General features: G+C 36.1%; 1 protein-coding gene across 1 annotated transcript; it reads left to right on the top strand.

The window, feature by feature from the left end:
• Positions 1-6,326: 6,326 nt before the first annotated feature.
• LOC125242185 (centrosomal protein 20-like) lies at positions 6,327-9,596 on the top strand. Its single transcript, XM_048150902.1, has 3 exons — positions 6,327-6,422; positions 8,266-8,419; positions 9,415-9,596. The coding sequence occupies exons 1-3, from the start codon at positions 6,327-6,329 to the stop codon at positions 9,594-9,596; spliced, it is 432 nt and encodes a 143-aa protein (XP_048006859.1).
• The last annotated feature ends 9,818 nt before the right edge of the window (positions 9,597-19,414 follow it).

Here is a 19,414-nt window from a genome sequence, read left to right as displayed (position 1 = left end):
GTGCGAGAATTTGGCCAACGGGCAAATTAAATTAACGGCACGTTCACGTTCCCGCACAGTATCGTAATAAATGATGTCCCTTTGTACCTTAATGGACGGAGTGAGCTAAACCACTGTGATGCTGAAGGATTTGGTTATTCGCATGTATGTAATCTAAGTTTATTGTGTACAACGTTGAATGTAAGTTTCACTTCAGATAGATAGAATTAACTGGTGACCGAAGAGCTGGCGACTTCCTCGCACAACGTATCAGCATTGCGATACAGCGAGGAAATGTCGCCAGTATCCTTGGTACAATGCCTCAAGGGCCTATTTTAGACATTAGCTAGCTTTTAAGTTTAGTCTTAGTTTATTATATAATTATGTAAATATGTTCATGTAAATAAAGAGATATTATATCAAAAAAAATAGAAACCACTTACAATAAATGTTCTTGCGATTTTGGTATTTAGAGAAATTAGTGTTATAACTATTGTAATTTTATTCATCTGTTGACGATTTTAATGACTCCTTTAAATTAGAACTTTAATGGACCGATAATAACTTCAAGATATCTCAAAAATAGTTTTAGTTTCGACCAAGGACGATATAATACGGGACAGACAAAAGACAAAGCCCATACAAAAAAGCGTCCCCCTGAAATGTATATGGACCTTTTAGGCTTAAAATTAGATGGCGCTGTTTCGCAGCCTGGAAGTGGCCAAAATCATATTTTCCCCAAATATATTTGCGTGTTTTTTTGATTTTTTTTTTGAGAACAAATGACATGCTTCTTTATTTCAATATCATGATATCAATACATATATCATGATATTAAAAAAAAAATACATTTGTAGACATCATCAGTGCAGTTATGATAGTATTTTTGGATAACGGCCGGTAGCGATAGGGCTAGCACTGACCAGAAGGCCCAGTCGTCCCCAAAAAGTCGACGTAAGACTGCCCCACAAGGATGGGGCGCGACCAGATGCAGCCCTCACAGCGCCCAGCGCGGAAGGGGCCACTCACAACCCAGCAGGGGTGTCGAACGACATCACAGCAGCATCAAATGAGTTAGCTATAGTGACTGCCTTAGCGATAGGTTCTCCGACTGTCCTTTGGCGAGTCTCGTTGGCTCGGAAGGTCGATAGCCACCTGCAGTCTTCTCCCGATCCACCCTAGGTCGTAGCTAGTGCCTTGGCGATAGGTTCACAGACTGTCCCTTGGCTTTTTGCACCTATAGTGGATGAGCTCAACCTTGCCGGCCACTGTACGGTTTTCCGTAGCTAGGAAGTACCTACCAGTTTGAATGACCTGCTATGTATGAAATGTACCTATATCTTTAATAAATATACACGTTGACATTGGCGTTTTGTCTTACCTCCTGGTCGCCTACCTTACACATTTAGATTATTCGGGATCGCTCTTTGGACACTGGACGGTAGTTTATGGTTTCAAAGCTTGTTGGCAGAAATACTACAAACAAACTGCGAGCTAAAGTCTATCAGAGCGAGTTCATGGTTCTCTTTGAAATAACAGACGGTAAATTTTCACTTGCGCTCGAGTCGAGGGTGCTACTTACCTGATTTAGCTGTAAACGAAAATTTTGGATCGCTAGTTACTATTACAAAAGTGAAATCGTCGCGGTCATTCGAACGTGTTTTGTTGGCTCTCAGTCATATTTTGTGGACATTAAATTTAGAGCCCTGCATTTATTATTCGAGAGCAACACTGGATTCATACAATATTAGTATTATTAGTAGGTAGTTATGTGCATACTAACGCTATAGTCAGATAATAACCTGAAAAAAGAAGTTTTAAACTACGTATAATAGTAATTTATACAATATACAACCGGTGTTTAAGAGAGGTCAAAAATGTGAGTGACTATTTGAGCCGAGTATTTTCTGACTGAGTTGCATACAATAGTTTTTCTACAACCTTTCACGTAAGTGCATGCTGTAAGTGTGTGTATTTACAAGTATTTCTAAATATTTTTTAGAACATGAGCAATCCTTTAAAACGCCTATATCTCCTCCACTCCAGGCGTTAAGCACCTTGGTTCATGTAGGCCAAACGTACCACACTCGGCCTGAATGGCCCCTCGAGCCGGTTCACGCAATCAATTTCACCCTTGTCGGTGCTTAATTTACCTTCATCCAGCCCCGAAGTTGGCACATTTGCGTAATACTCTTGTGTTCGATTTCAACGTACTGTCAGAATTAATAGTAGCGTAAGAAGCAACGCCTCAAAAGTAACAGTCATCCTGAATAAGTTATCTAAATATAACACAGCACACACATAACATATGTGCAGTTCAGTCTGGTCAAGAGTCAAGTTTCTTTTCGCATCTCTTTTTGTTAAGCGCTATAATTAAATTGTAGTTAGATACTTCTGATATTACTAACTGTAGAGTCTGTTCGGAAAGTTAAGAGTCATGAAATGTATGGGGTCCAATTGAATGACCTTTGGTCGAACGTTTGGTCCAATACATTCCACAACTCTTCACTTTCCCAACAGACTCTACCTATTGAATGGAGGATATTAGACGTAAGATCAGCCCGTCGTCACTCCATAGTATGATAATATCATCAAGCAATGATTCCCAACATTACGACACAAAAAAAATGCTATCAAATCAAAATGACATCTATTATTAATAGTACTATAGTCCATTATATTTTGGTAGCAAAAATACATAGATAATAGAGTTTCATATTTCCTTAAGTCTATGGCCTGACCTACGTGTTTTTTTTTTCAAAACGTCAAGTCGTCAACGTCAAATCTGTCGTAACTTGTTTGAATTTTGTAAGTTAAGTAAATAATAAAATAACTAAAGTTATTATTGAAATTTCGGGCAAACAAATAAGAAAGTGTGAAATTTGTGATGGTGGCTTGTTTTTGCCTAGCTTTGCACTGGATATATGCAGGTCGGTAACTAGTATTTTATTATATTTTCGTTTCGAGTTGCTAACAATTACCTACTCATTTAATCAATTCAAAGTAGTACTTATCATGTACAGTCTACGATTTAAGCGAAAACATTATGTAAATAAGTTTTTTCGTAAACAAACAAATAACCTAAAATACCAATAGAGTGTGACCAATTTATCGATAATCTCTTTATTTCAGATGACGATTATGGGTAATTTTAACAGGTAACGAAGAATCGGCATATTTATCCATCTCCTGTATGAAGATAATGTTGGGCAAAGGTTTTCAAGGCTTTTTGCAGTAAATATTAACTTTCCCTGGTAAACATGCAAGAAACACGAAGATTGAAGCAACAAATACTGGCTTATAACAAAACTCTCAATTAGGAGGCAGTGCCAAATATGAACGTCAGGCACAGTAAATCATAGGAATTTTCTGCAAACGCCTCAAAATTAGTTCAACTGAGAAGTGCTGTAAAGTAGTTGAAAAATTACTTCATGTAAAAGAAAAGTGATAGTATATTTTGCTTTTGTTTTATTCATTTTATACAGGGGCGTATTAAAGGCGGCAGGCTCTTTTTAGAATAGCGAAGCAGCGTTTCTTAAATTTCATACTTTATCGTCACTTAACGGGGCGGTAATCCTGACTGGCTCAGGATGCCAACGCCAAATCCTTGAAATACGCCTCTGACAGCCATCCCAGACATTTTTTTAAATATGTATAAATACTATAAATTTACTGTTAAGTCGCCATACTGCAAAATATCGCAAATTTATCGATATCGATAAATATTAGGGACTGGGTTGGTCGAGCCCTAGCGATTTTTTCTTTGTGTTGGTAGCAGTGACATGACCTCACGACCGTCGAAAAAACGCTTGCATAAATCGGTTCGAGGGTTGTTAGAGAGTGCCGACTCTTAAAACGTAGTGATTCAATGCTCTTTGCGTAAGATGTGTTTGTAATTTTGTAGATTATGACAAAGAGCATTGAATCACTACGTTTTAAGAGTCGGCACTCTCTAACAACCCTCGAACCAGCAGGCGTTTTTTCGACGGTCGTGAGGTCATGTCACTGCTACCAACACAAAGAAAAAATCGCTAGGGCTCGACCAACCCAGTCCCTAATATTTATCGATATCGATAAATTTGCGATATTTTGCAGTATGGTGACTTAACAGTAAATTTATAGTATTTATACATATTTAAAAAAATGTCTGGGATGGCTGTCAGTGGCGTATTTCAAGGATTTGGCGTTGGCATCCTGAGCCAGTCAGGATTACCGCCCCGTTAAGTGACGATAAAGTATGAAATTTAAGAAACGCTGCTTCGCTATTCTAAAAAGAGCCTGCCGCCTTTAATACGCCCCTGTATAAAATGAATAAAACAAAAGCAAAATATACTATCACTTTTCTTTTACATGAAGTAATTTTTCAACTACTTTACAGCACTTCTCAGTTGAACTAATTTTGAGGCGTTTGCAGAAAATTCCTATGATTTACTGTGCCTGACGTTCATATTTGGCACTGCCTCCTAATTAAGAGTTTTGTTATAAGCCAGTATTTGTTGCTTCAATCTTCGTGTTTCTTGCAAGGTTACCAGGGAAAGTTAATATTTACTGCAAAAAGCCTTGAAAACCTTTGCCCAACATTATCTTCATACAGGAGATGGATAAATATGCCGATTCTTCGTTACCTGTTAAAATTACCCATAATCGTCATCTGAAATAAAGAGATTATCGATAAGTTGGTCACACTCTATTGGTATTTTAGGTTATTTGGTTGTTTACGAAAAAACTTATTTACAGAATGTTTTCGCTTAAATCGTAGACTGTACATGATAAGTACTACTTTGAATTGATTAAATGAGTAGGTAATTGTTAGCAACTCGAAACGAAAATATAATAAAATACTAGTTACCGACCTGCATATATCCAGTGCAAAGCTAGGCAAAAACAAGCCACCATCACAAATTTCACACTTTCTTATTTGTTTGCCCGAAATTTCAATAATAACTTTAGTTATTTTATTATTTACTTAACTTACAAAATTCAAACAAGTTACGACAGATTTGACGTTGACGACTTGACGTTTTGAAAAAAAAAAAACACGTAGGTCAGGCCATAGGTAGACTAAGGAAATATGAAACTCTATTATCTATGTATTTTTGCTACCAAAATATAATGGACTTTAGTACTATTAATAATAGATGTCATTTTGATTTGATAGCATTTTTTTTGTGTCGTAATGTTGGGAATCATTGCTTGATGATATTATCCTACTATGGAGTGACGACGGGCTGGATTATGAGTTCCAATGTATTTTTTTTTTCGATGATATTTTAGTTTGATGTAGGCAACTAGGCAAGTAATTAAAAATAACAAGTAATATTTTAATATACAATTTTATTGTTAGACAACGTCCAAATAAAATCAAGACTTTAATAGTTTACGACTTACGACATGTCGCACGGACGCTCCTGAACCGACCTCATTATATCAGGAAAAACGCGATGTAGGAAATTAGCGTTCAACGTACAACGACATCTATCGGCAAATTGAGTAAACTAATGCGCGCGAGCTAGTATGGAAGATGATTTTTATGGAATAATTGTTTATTGTGTGAACCGATTTTAAAACCATTTTGCCTCTATTTGAAAGCAGGTAATTTTATTGTTATTTAGTTTAAAAAATACAGGTACAATAAACACCCGCAAGGGTGTTGAAATTGAAAATGTAAATCTGAAAGGTTTTTTATAAATAAAAAAAAAGTTTTCAAGATACGTGTACGGTTTTATTTTTCCTGTAATATTCATTATAATAGCCATGTTTGGTGAAAATTTCATAAATTTATGTTGGTAAACTTCGGAGATAAGGGAGGGGGGAACGGTATTTTTTTTACATTTACCTTCAAAAAATATTTTTTTTCCACAACCAAAAAATTATAAAAAATAGTTTTGATATGTACAATTTGAGCCCTTTCTAACGATACCCCACTTGACCTAGTTACTTGAAATTTTCAGTTTGCCCCCCTTTCATTTTGGCCATTTTCTATCATTTATATTAATTAATATAAAAAAATACTTTAAACTTGTAGAGGTTCTATTCCAAATTTAATATCGATAGCATAAGTAGTTCTCGAGATATTTAACAATGTGACAGACGGACAGACAGACGGACAGAGTCGCACCATAAGGGTTCCTGTTGTACCTTTTTGGTACGGAACCCTAAAAGACGACCAGACTAAATACTAACCAAAAGTGTTACTTTTGCTTGAACATTTGCCAAACTCAAAAGTGACAAACTTTTTACTTCAACCTATATTATGATTAAAATTATGTCAATGTCAGATAAGGGACATGCCTGTCAAATTTTTATTACTTAAGCTGTGAATTATTTGATTATAACGTTTTTTCGTAATGAATTTAAAGCATGAGACTTCAGAGCAAGATCTTCTAGGTGCAATAAAAAAATTGTTGAAAAAGAGTGGACACCTTGATAAAATACAAGCAGAGGTAACTTATTTTCAAAGCACTTTAATAACAACATAGTCACAATTATTATAAAATTTACAATATTTACATCCATACATAAGCGACCGCTTGAAAACCGCAGCTCTTACCGCTAGGCCACCAGCGCCCCCTTATCTGTGAGTATGTAATTATATTATATTTAAAGTCACACACAGGTCGAACGCGATCAATTAACATTATTTTTACCTTTTTTCCCAACCAACCACCACGCCACCAAGACCACGGCCAGTGCAACCTGGCCGAAACGTTGGGAAAAAAGGTAAAAATAATGTTAATTAATCGCGTTCGACCTGTGTTTGACTTTAAATATGTGTACAAAGCGCGAGATATATGTAATTATATTGTTTAGACCTTCGTATAATTTGACTGTAGAAATTTAATGTACAATTTGTATACTCAAGTAACTGGTAAATCTTTTCCACGTGGAAATTAATATGATTAAAGCCAACCCAATTCCTTTTTCCTTATATAAAACACTTCAACTGCCGTGGTTTACGTTTCAGACACGTTTTATTTATTAATCATTTTTGGTTTGGTTTTGGATATTCATTTTAAAGTAAAATATTACTTAAAGACTTACAAAACTTTTTGATTCGTATACAATTAAAATATCGTATAGAGTATTCCAGTAGCTCGCGATTAGGGTGACGATAGGTACACAACCGATGTACTTAGTGTCCAAGATTACCAGTTAGCCGACTTGCAAACTTGATAGCCTACACCTAGGCGATCGACAGTTTGGGAAATGCTGCCTTAATGCCTCATCACCCTAGGATTATATATTCTGTGCACTAGGTCATACTGGGCTATAGGGCAAATATAATTATATACATAGATTTATTGTAGACCTTCATTCATTTATTCATTCTTTTGTGCGACTTGCAATCATTTCTGATCTATTGTGATAGCCACCTACTTCCTACAAAATATTGTCTTCGGTTACCGCGATAGTTACTCATGCAATAAAACTATGGAAACGGATTAAATCGCGTATAATGAATTTACAATTCATCCCGACGTTTCGAACACTTTACAGCGTTCGTGGTCAACGGGTGACTGAGGAAAAATTACAATGTGCAAAAGCTACCCACATACAAGAAATATTAACGAACCATGACCATAAATAATATAGATTTCTAAGGCAGGTTCACACACTATTAATAAAGCTAGTCATACAATATTCAAAAAATGTACCATTATTATGTTAAAAAACAATTAATCAATTAATCTATACAAAATTGACAATTCCTGAGGTCGATGAAATGTTTTTGAACTCGAGATACCTCACATCATCGTCTCGCCTATGATACCTGATACAAAAGCGGGTCAATTTGAGCAGTATCAATTTGAATTAGGGTGTAACCACGTGGGAATAGTTTTATATTGAATTAATTTGTTTTATAAGGGGGCAAAGTTGTTGTTTAGCCGCACGTGTCAATATTGATACTCGAGCAAGCAAAATATTCCTATATTGAACCGTGAGCGTAGCGAGTGGTTCAAAAAGTGGAATCTTGAGCGTTGCGAGGGTTTAAAGGCACGAAGGTTAAAAAAACTTTGCCACCGAGTGAAACACAAATTTTTTCACCACGCCAACACGAACAAAATACTGACTATGAAACATCAAACTAAATCAAATTCATCAATTTATTCAATATTTATGATTCAAAATCATCATTTATAGCCTTATAGGTAAATTCTATTACTAATATTGGAATCTTTCGCTTGCTCGGGTATCAATATTGGCAAGTGCGGTTAAATAACAACTTTGCCCCCTTGTAAAAAAAAATAACTATTTTCCTAGGTATTTATAATGCGTAATTTTCAGACTCGTGCAAAAGTGACGGAGATTCTGCAGGAAAGGCAAGAATACTTGGACACTGGTACGCAGCGGCCGAGCGCGCCTGCGCCGACCGACGCTGTGCTGCTCACGAACGAACTCGTGCTTGAGTACCTGCAGTGGAACGGGTATTTGTATACAGGTAACTTTTCTTTTATCATTTTAATGTTTTGAAATAAGTACGATACTTATTTTACTGTGGAGGGCAATCTGACACTGCAATATCACAATTTTATTAACTTTCAAACACTTAATTGCCAAGAGTGACACTGTGATTTGAACAGTATGTGCTCTGCCTACTTTAAGGAATACAGGCCCGTACACAGGAACAGGCGTTTCAAGTACAAAATTAACCCAATAGCTGGAAAAACTGCGCTTTTGCGAAACAGCATACTAGGTATGGCCTCTAAAGTATATAACCACTTACCAGAGCAGTTGAAAGAGTTACACCTTAATCTATTCAAAAGAAAATTAAAGGCTAAGCTCATTAATAAAACATATTACAGATAGATACTTTTTTCAGCGATACTTTGTTAATGTAATTTTATTTAAGATAGTAAGTAATGAATAATGTAGGTAATACTAGGACAAGGAAACTGCTCTTTAATAAAAATGATTGAATGACATAATAATTATAAGTATCAATAGTAATATAATATACGCATGCACTAGAATAAGCAGGCTACGCATACACAAATTTTCACATGCCTAACGGTCGAATGTATTAAGGCTCTGTATCTTCATTTGTAACATCTTATGTGCTATATATTCTTGTGAATAAATGAAATCTAAATCTAAATCTATAGGTACCCGTTTCCCTGTAACTAAGGGTCATGACTGCATAATTTTACAACATAGCTCTCCAGTCCGTAAGATTTTCGTCTTCCGGTTAGACGTATGTCTTTAGTATACCTTCTTTAACAGGTAATATGTTATAATCACGGTTATTGGATGCTTTCAATTCCTCACGTTCTATGTCATTTTAGGTTATTGTATACATATATCTTTATTTCTTTTAAAACTTAGTTTTCAAACCAGACCAGATCTATCACCATACCTACACAGATAGTCAGATCTCGAGTTCCTCATTATATGGACTTACAACACTATGCACTTTTTATCTTCTCTTTTTTTCAGCTTCAGTAATGGTATCTGAAGCCGCCATGCCAGTGGAGCGTCGCAAGCGCACCGAGCTCTGCGCCGAGGTGGGAGTGAGAGACGACGAGAAGTCCCTCTCGCTCCCTCTACTGTCCAACATTGTGGCCGCGTACATTGAGCGCATCAAACGCAAGATCAACAAGAGTAAGAGAGATGGGTAGATTAGATGGTTAATAAACATTATTTTAACTTTGAATTGTATCAGTAATTTATAATTTTACAACACATAATTTAAATACGAGGATTTATTTTTACCCGACTACGGCAACGCAAAAGGAGGGTTATGATTTTGACCGGTATGTATGTGGGTATGTATGTATGTATGTATGTATGTATGTATGTATGTATGTATGTATGTATGTATGTATGTTCATCTGTTCCCTCATAACTTCTAAAGAACTCGTTAGAATTTGACAAACGATATGTCATTCGAATCGTCTTAATCGTCCGCTGGTTATAGGCTATATAACGTCACCGCAAACGCAACATGGCGCCCTCTAGAGGTCATAAAGTAACGAAGCAAAAAAATTAAATGAAGTTAGGATGACATGTTGTATAAATGTATATCATTTTAAAGGGCTTAATTAGCACATTTCAAATATGTACATATTGTTAGCTTTTATTTCCAGCATTACTTGATTACACCGGATAATTCATTAATTTCTCGGAAAAATTGACTATTGGGTCATTCCATTGTGACGGGTGGGATATTTATACTCTTTTTTGCCTACATTTTGCTTTATTTCTGCCAAACGGCAACAATTAGCGTATTAAATATGACATTATCAATTACTTGAATAATCAATGCGTACTATACCATCAAAAAAATATGAAAATGTCATTATTATTATGAGAAATTGATGGTATAAGAAGTGTGACGGGTGGGACTTCAAAGTGCCTCTCCTCTCCGACTTGACTTACACAATTCGCAATTGGTAAGAAACTACGAAACTTTTGTGAAACAACCATTTTTTATTTAATTCCTGATATTATACAGATTAGGTATTAGTATAATTTACGCAAATAACTCGTAAAACAAAAATAATTTTGCTTCTCAATGCTTGTGACGGGTGGGACAGCGCTTTGTGACGGGTGGGACGAGTAACATTTGAGTATACAAATATATGAAAAATATAAAGACAGTTCGTTTGTATTAACTTTAAATCAGCTCTTTTATTAATTATTTAATGTTACAAGTAATAATTTCAGTAGTTTTCTTAGAGCATTAAACCAAAAAAAATATTTTTTCAACTTGAATTTTTAAAGGTTCAGAAAATTGTCAAACCTTGTCAAACAGTCTATTACCACATACTTTTATCAGTGGGTCAGAAATAATGTCAAAAATTTTACCAGTTTTAATGAAAAAGACTTCTTCCTGACTCATAGGCCTCATTGCATTCATTGTGTTCTAAAAAGTAATACCACAACCGAATTAAGCAATATTAGACATATAATTTGCTTTAATATAACCCAGTTAGGTTAGGTTAGGATTTTATACTCATTAACTCAAGTTTTATCAGATAACCCATTTTGCTCACCCGTCACTGTGACGGGTGGGACCTACTTTGAAAAGCGTTAAAAGTATACTTTTATTCACAAAGGCAACGCGTTTTTAGCTAAAATAACCAACCTCAACCTAATTGTTACTTTCACAAAGTAAGACATCAAGAGTTTAGATACTTTTAGGGTAAACAAGAAAAAACTTTGTTTTATTGTGACGGGCGGGACGTGAGTTACGCATTGTGTAGACGCCCAATAAATCCTAACCATGAAACTTAATTTAAATTTACTTGCCACTGGTTTAAACAGCTTTAAATATATTTTCTTTTACACATATCACTTTCTCCATAATGTTTATTAAAAGCGCGAAATAGCGCTGCCAACTTAGGGTATATATATGCCACCTTAGACAACTGGTGCTAGGGGTACGTTTGGACACATATAAAATGCAAAAAAATGTCATAAAAAGGAAAAACTCATTGATTCATAAAATTAGGCATAATGTTCTATTCTCTAGATGTAGATTTAAATGTAAATTAAGCTATTTAATTTTTATGCCTGTGGTGTCGGTTTCGCTGGAATGACCCTATTTGCAAATCCGCAAGCGCTCTGCCATAGTTCCATGCATTATCCGACTGGGGTTACACAAGAAGGCTTTTGCCAAAGGAACTAATTTGGCTGCTTTATATAATTATTTTATTAAAGACTTGCAATATTTTTTCGACCTAAAGTTCAATTTCGTACAGCAAATTGTCATAATACCAACTAGATGTAGTTTGACACTGTTTTAACATTCTGACGTGTATCATAGATTGTAGGACACCCTAGATGAAGGGTATGTTACGTCATCATGGCATAATGAGTTTCCACTACGGCAATATATTATTGAAAGCCAGTTAATCATCTAAAATTAATATAATTTTCATAAAGAGAGAGAAATGCGGTATCACGATACTGATGGTCAGCTATACCTGTCTCTTTCAGTATACGGTATGCTTCATGAGAGTGTATATACATACCGTAGACACGGTCCTAAACCTACTTAAAGACTCACGCGGTAAGGCGCCCTCTAACTTAAATCCCGACGCACGCGGTACTAAGCCGGGCGCCTCCGGCGCCCTCTAACTGAAATTGTCGAGTAACGCCCGACGCACGCGGTACTAAGCCGGGCGCCTTCGGCGCCCTCAAACTTACAGTGTCGGGCGAAGTCTGACGCACGCGGTTCTAAGCCAGGCGCCTTCGGCGCCCTTTAACTTAAAATGTCTTCTAACTTAAAATGCCTCTAACTTAAAGTGTCGGGCGAAGCCCGACACACGCGGTTCTAAGCCGGGCGCCTTTGGCGCCCTTTAACTTAAAATGTCGGGCGAAGCCCGACGCACGCGGTACTAAACCGGGCGCCTTCGACGCCCTCAAACTGAAATTGTCGAGCAACGTCCGACGCACGCGGTACTAAGCCGGGCGCCTTCGGCGCCCTCAGACTTACAGTGTCGGGTGAAGCCTGACGCACGTGGTTCTAAGCCGGGCGCCTTCGGCGCCCTCTAACTTAAAATGTCGGGCGAAGCCCGACACACGCAGTAATAAGCCCGGCGCCTTCGGCCCCCCTCTAAATTAAAGTGTCGGGCGAAGCCCGATGCACGCGGTCCTAAGCCGGGCGCCTTCGGCGACCTTTAAGGTGTCGGGCGAAGCCCGACGCAGGCTTTCCTAAGCCTTTCATATTTAATAAATAAAATAGTAACCCCAAAGTAAGTTAAATAAAAAATAAGTTCAAAAACTAAAACCCGACTACTATAAAATGTGCTCTTAAAAGTATGAAACAAGATAGAATTGTTTTATGAAATTATCATGCATGAAATTCACAGCTGTGTATTCTTTTCAATACATAAACTCAATGTTATAATAAGTTTGTAAATTTTATAAATACTTGCAGAGATTCAGAAGATAGCCGTGGTCGTATGCCACTTATGTACTTACCTTAAAGTTTATAATTGTGGCATACGACCACGGTTATCTTCGGAATTCTGCAAGTATTTATAAAATTTACAAACTTATTATAACATTGAGTTTATGGATATGAAAATAATACACAACTGTGAATTTCATGCATGATAATTTCATAAAACAATTCTATCTTGTTTCATACTTTTAAGAGCACATTTTATAGTAGTCGGGTTTTAGTTTTTGAACTTATTTTTTATTTAGCCTCTTATTGGCGTCCGAGCTAAAGTACTTTTTTCTTTCACATACGAACCGTTATTAAAGGCTGAAGTGAGGATGGAAACTACCGGTAAGTTTGGCATAAACATTATGTATTATTATATAGGTATCGTCTTAGATAAGCCCTTTCGTTTTTCGTCAAGTTCTTAAATTCGTCACATTCTGCTTTGGTCACCCATTCTTTATTAGTTACTTTCGTTGGTAGTCTTTGTGGTTTACCTTTTTCTTATTTCGACACACTCGGTATTCGTCATCATCTTCATTGGCCATGTTCACTATTTGACCTATGTGTTTCTAAATTATAGTTCTAGTTCATAGGATAAATAACGAAATTATCTGAGTAAGAAAAGCAAACAAAAATATGATCAAAGACTAGAAAGACTACCTAACCACAGTATAATAAAGAAAACTATCGTACAGTATGGCCACTCCCGCTCTCCGCTGAAAGTGCCGCCCGCCCCCTCTCGGTTACCTCACAGTTACCGCCGGTCAAAAACGCGAACCGTCGACCTGTCATATTTCACTCATACAAGCATGGTACGCGTTCACCTACACGAGCTCTGAATGTGTGCTAACAACGCGCCTCTTTTCATATACATAATATTTGATCGCCAGTGTCCGAGATGTGACCTAACGAAAGTGACAAAATGAACAATGAGTGACGAAACTGCTTTCACCACTAGGCATACGAGTAAATTTGACAAATAATGATCGGTATGATCCCGGGAAATACCGTACAATAAATACTATAAAAAGTACCGACGGCACGCGGCAGTGAACCAAAACGTAATAAAATCAACCGAACAATATTCTCATCATAAAATAATACTAATATGGCTTTCAACTTAAACTATTACTACAGTTTGATGATACACAAGACAAGAGTTATTGACAATAACTAAAGTTTCTATTTGATCCCATGGTTGACTGGTAGAGAATGTCTTTAGGCATCAAGTCAGCCATTTGTACCATTTTATGTCGTGCAATAAAGTTTAAATAAATAAGAGCAACTGAAAATAGTAATAATGTATGTGACTAGCCTGATGTAATAAAAATGTATTATACTTACAATACTTACATATTATAATATAACCCTTTTACTACCGCTGAATGATTAATCCGGCTTTATAATCCTTTCATCATGGTTGGCGACTGAATAGGGCAGTTACCTACAATAAGTGACGAAGCACAACAACCACAGATGCATTTGAACTCAAACCTTAAGTGATTCGATTTTAGTAATAGAAGTTTAAATTGAGAGAAAATTTCGCAAAGGGCAGGGAGCTCGCGTGTCTCAAACGACTCTCTTCCAAATTCGACAAGCAATTGCCTGTATTTCCCGTTTGATTTCCCTTTTTATCTAAAAACAAACTTTTCCTTTATACTAAGAAAGTCGAAATCAGAACCAAAGGTACAGTGATTACCGAGTTTGTGAAAAATAACGCGAATTGCAGTCGTAACAAGCAATATTTCAAAATCAAATCACTTCTTAAAATGGGGTGATTTAAAGTAATAAATTGGGCGATCGAAATGGCGGGTGGTTTCGGGAAGAATCAAAGGTAAATTGGCCTCAAAATCATCACGTATTAAACAATTTATGACAGATATTATTTAAGTGCAAAAGTGACTAAGCTAAAGTAAGTTGTACAGGTACAATATCCAATAAGGATCACTATGTTATAATGTTTCTTGCGTTATCACGGCATGTCGTACATATTATATTCCGAAAACTTATTGGTAGTTGCGAGCCGGGGTGAGAACCTCGACCTCCGGATTATAAGTCCACGTTCCTATCGTTAAGCCACCAGCGCTTTTCTAAGGAAATTGCTCAACAAAAAAACACATGAACATGACTACAATCTACAATTGAAAAAGCCTGTTTACAACTTCCTTACTTGTCAAAAGATACAAATCCTCCCGTAGCGGAAATCGCCCCAGTTTGGTATGTCTTATCCAAACAATGCAGATCCTCAATTGGAAGGAAATTCTGCGACGAATAGCGATTCAGCTCTAATCCTTGGCTTACGGGAACATCCGCTCTTTTATTACTGAGACTTACCGAACATCTATTCGGGGACTAAATGCCTTCTGAAATCCTCGAAGGACGTATAATATTGGAGTTATAATTGTCTCAGGTTTTTGCTTCAGTTGTATGCAACTCAAACACCAATATTTTGGACTTTTTATTTGTGTATTTTTAACAATAACGTCAATAATAAATAGCTTTTAGGACATTAAAATTGGAATGTGCACATACTTCAAACCGATCAAAATGACATTTTAATTTAGCCGTGTGCGGGATTCTTGGTCGCACTAAATACATGCGCGTAGTAATCTGAGCAAAACGAAAATTACGTACGATTGAGAATTTACTGATAAAATTACATTAATTTTTAATACCTATAAGTTTTATGCCATGCTCCGGTCTGCTAGGCTCCAATCGAAGCTTAATTAGGTGAACTCACTAAGTTCAGTTATTGCATTAGTGATGAATTGATGATACATTCAACTAAAATGTTCTAATTATTGACTTTAATTCCAATAATTAGTGAATCGAGTTTACACTAAACTTAGTGTTTGATTGCGTTTTCTGGTGTAGTTAGATAATATTGATGCAATAATATAATATTTAGATTAGTGCTGATTTAAAACGTTATCTCCACTCTCAAGGGAATTAGAATTAATAGGTATGGTACTTCCTACTGAACCACGAAGGAATTATGGTAATAACATTGGGTTTTACTACACGTACCATGGACAACACCGATAGCTGTACCTACATTTCGTCCCTACTTTAAAAAAAAACTTGTATCTTCGTCTGTCAATTAAAAGAAAATTGTAGTAAGTATGTATGGAATGCACATAGACTTACTGCGTTTTAACTTTGAGGAGCAGCGTGAGATACGAAATTTTTTCAAAGTAGTGACGATTTGTAATTAATCCTTATTATAAGAACACAAAGTCTACCGATGGTTAGTTAAGGGTGTTGCTGTTTGTACACGAATAAAAATATTATACTTAATAAAAAATGTATAATAAGAAAATATTATTCTGAAAGTACGACTCGGGTGGAGTCCTACTCGCACTTGACCGGTTATAAGACTTAGGTAAAATTATATGCTAACTTGGTAACTATTCTAGGTATAGTCCAATTTTACGAGACGAAGGTTTAGAGACTATTTACCTTTATACTGAAATCAGTTTTCCTTTCCCGCTTGTTTATAATAACTTTCCAAGCACAGAAATCCTTACGAAAAAAATAAAGTAACCCCGAAGGCTTACTTAGGTACCTAGTTCAACAAGCAGTATGTATTTAGTAAAAACTTTAACGGTGACGCTTTTGTTTAAAAAGGAATCTCCGTCAGTTTGAAAATTATTATTTTTCCTGTGGTAATAATTTTGTGTCTCATCTGTCAGCATCATACAGTCAGATATATCGGAGCTGTAGAAGCTCTCACAAATATTGGTCCACGCACTATAAAATTCTTGACAATAGAGGTGAGTTCCGATATTTGTGAGAGCTATTATGGTAGCTCTAATATGTATATCCGGTTAAATTGAAACAAAAAGCCAGTGCAACTGACAACAAAACAAATATGTGATAACTAATGACGTCATGGTGATTATAAAAAATAACGTTCTAATTTGCTGGTCTGTATTTTAAATTATACTGCAGTGGCCTGTCCCTGTTACCCTGACATACCTATATTCAAAACGTTACTAACCGCCTACATAATGTGCAAACTCAACCGGAAAATATAGCGAGGAATGAGCCAATATAAACCTAACTGGGTTTATGTCTGCTTTATTTTCCGGCGCGCTAAATGACTCTAGCGATTTTGACAAATGACAAATGATGTGCCAAATGATTCGGCGTATCTCGGGTCGAAAATATTTTTTTCTTCCAACGGAGTTGTGTGAACCTTGATGTGTTTATTTTGAAATATCAAAGGGCTTCGCAGACTGAAATATTATAATACATGTGAAGGTAATTTAAGCCTTGAAATGGAAAGCGTATTTGATGTATGCGTTTATTAGATCTAGAAAAAATGTCACTGCTGACTGAATTTGCTGTTTATTGATTGTGTTTATTTTAGACACGCATTTCCACATTAAATGCCAGCTATCTGCTGGGCGGGTTCTTTGTCCGTAGGCGTGTTTGACTTCTTACTGTTTACATATGAAATTTTAATAAGTACCGAGTAAATAAAGCAGACAGGTCACTGACAATAGAAGTGTCACTCACTTGAAATTAAAATTAAATACTAAATTAAATATCTTGCCTTTTTTGACGGAGTGGGAACCTACATACCTTGCCTGTTCAAAATAGTAAGTGACTCGATTAGATTGTTAATCAGCGTAGTGAGTGTTCTACAATTCTGGTGTTTCGGGTATCCCTGATGGGGTGGGCGGCAGTGATGGCGGGCGATCTGTCTTGCTCGTTTGCCTTCTTATTTTCAAAAATTTGTTACTCTGTTTTTCGTAGAACCATTTTTAGCTTCGTAGAACATAAAGTTTGTAGTGTACTTATAATATGCGCAGTCTATTAAGATGTTATCAAGGAGTGGAAGGGGTTAATGACTTACCTATCTTATGATAAATTTAACGAGTTTATGTAAGTAATACGTATGTAAAGAAATCGTGTACAGGTTGCCTGGCATTTATAAATAAATCGTACCAATTACGTTGCTCTTACAATTTCTGTTTTACACATAAGAGAAATTGTAAACGATTATAACTTTAATGGCTGGGAGTATCTCCAACAGAAATACAAACTACAAAAAGTCCACTTCAAACTAAACGAACATAGGGTAAGTCAATTCAGTCTCTTCTGGATCGATGCAACTGCCTTTGCGAGAGGTAATCGAGCGTTGTAAGCAGCGGACCCTCTGTTCTCTAGGTTTTGTCCTGAGAGAGCGCAGTCATTTCTGTTTTACACATAAGAGAAATTGTAAACGATTATAACTTTAATGGCTGGGAGTATCTCCAACAGAAATACAAACTACAAAAAGTCCACTTCAAACTAAACGAACATAGGGTAAGTCAATTCAGTCTCTTCTGGATCGATGCAACTGCCTTTGCGAGAGGTAATCGAGCGTTGTAAGCAGCGGACCCTCTGTTCTCTAGGTTTTGTCCTGATAGAGCGCAGTCTCGTAATGCAGTCAGTTACAAATGTGTGGGTATTAAGTATTGCGGGCGCGTTTAGCTTTCAAATATTTATTAGTTACTTGAATCTAGACGTATTTGTTACTGGTTGAGGAATTAGTTAGTTTTACCGAGGATGAAGATGGTGTTCTAGAACTGTTATTTGTAGATAAGGTTTCCATTAAGTAGATTGTACAATTATTTTAAATTGATTTCCATAGCTATTTGTGACACGGCAGGGCAGACACCCACGCAAAATTAAGTGAAATACTGAAATACTTTACTGCGTCGGAATTATAGACGCGTGTTATTTCAAGCGCCGCAACAAGCTACTCGGATATTAAATTCAGTTTTCTTTGAAAATACTAGCTGGAGTGTTTCCACTGTCTATTGTTGTCAGTACTAACCGATATTACAATGATATTGACATAATCAGTTAGTCATTATTTCGCTCAAAAATATCGATTTTATGTAAGAATTTTTATAACAAAAGTTCCGTGAGAGCAGAATGTTAATTACTGCTAATTACACTTTAATAAAAATTATGAAAAAATAGTACATTACAATACAAGTGCGTAAAAAAGGAAGTTCGAAACGAGTGGCGATAAATTAAAACACGACCGAAGGGAGTGTTTTAAATCGACACGAGTTACGAATTTCCTTTTCGCACGTGTATCGTACGACGTTTTTCAGTACAGATGAGCCTCTGAAGTTTCGACCTAACATATAATGAACCACTTCTCGCACTAGTGCGTAAAAAAAACAACATCTGTACTGAAAAAGTTATTTTCGTATTTAGATATTTTATAACTCCATAGAGAGAAAGCTTTTTTTACAACTCCCGCTACACCGCAATAACATACTTACTATTCAAGTATGATAAAAATAATTAATAATAATTATATTATATGTGCAAGTAAGCGAGAGTTGTGTCAACCCTTTAAACATTTGACATTTAATGTAATTGGAATAATTGGCATATAGAAATTTAATGTAATTGATATGTGTATATTGTGTATACCCAATTTCAAAATTGTACTTTGCATAGCGCTCTGACAGAATTTTGTACCAACATTGTCAGCTATGTTTACAAATATTCGTTTGAATTTGAATTTGACAA

This window comes from Leguminivora glycinivorella, unplaced genomic scaffold, assembly GCF_023078275.1.
Source record: "Leguminivora glycinivorella isolate SPB_JAAS2020 unplaced genomic scaffold, LegGlyc_1.1 Scaffold12, whole genome shotgun sequence".
Taxonomy (NCBI): domain Eukaryota; kingdom Metazoa; phylum Arthropoda; class Insecta; order Lepidoptera; family Tortricidae; genus Leguminivora; species Leguminivora glycinivorella.
The sequence above is the reverse complement of the archived record's forward strand: the minus strand, read 5'-3'. Positions and strand labels throughout refer to the sequence as shown.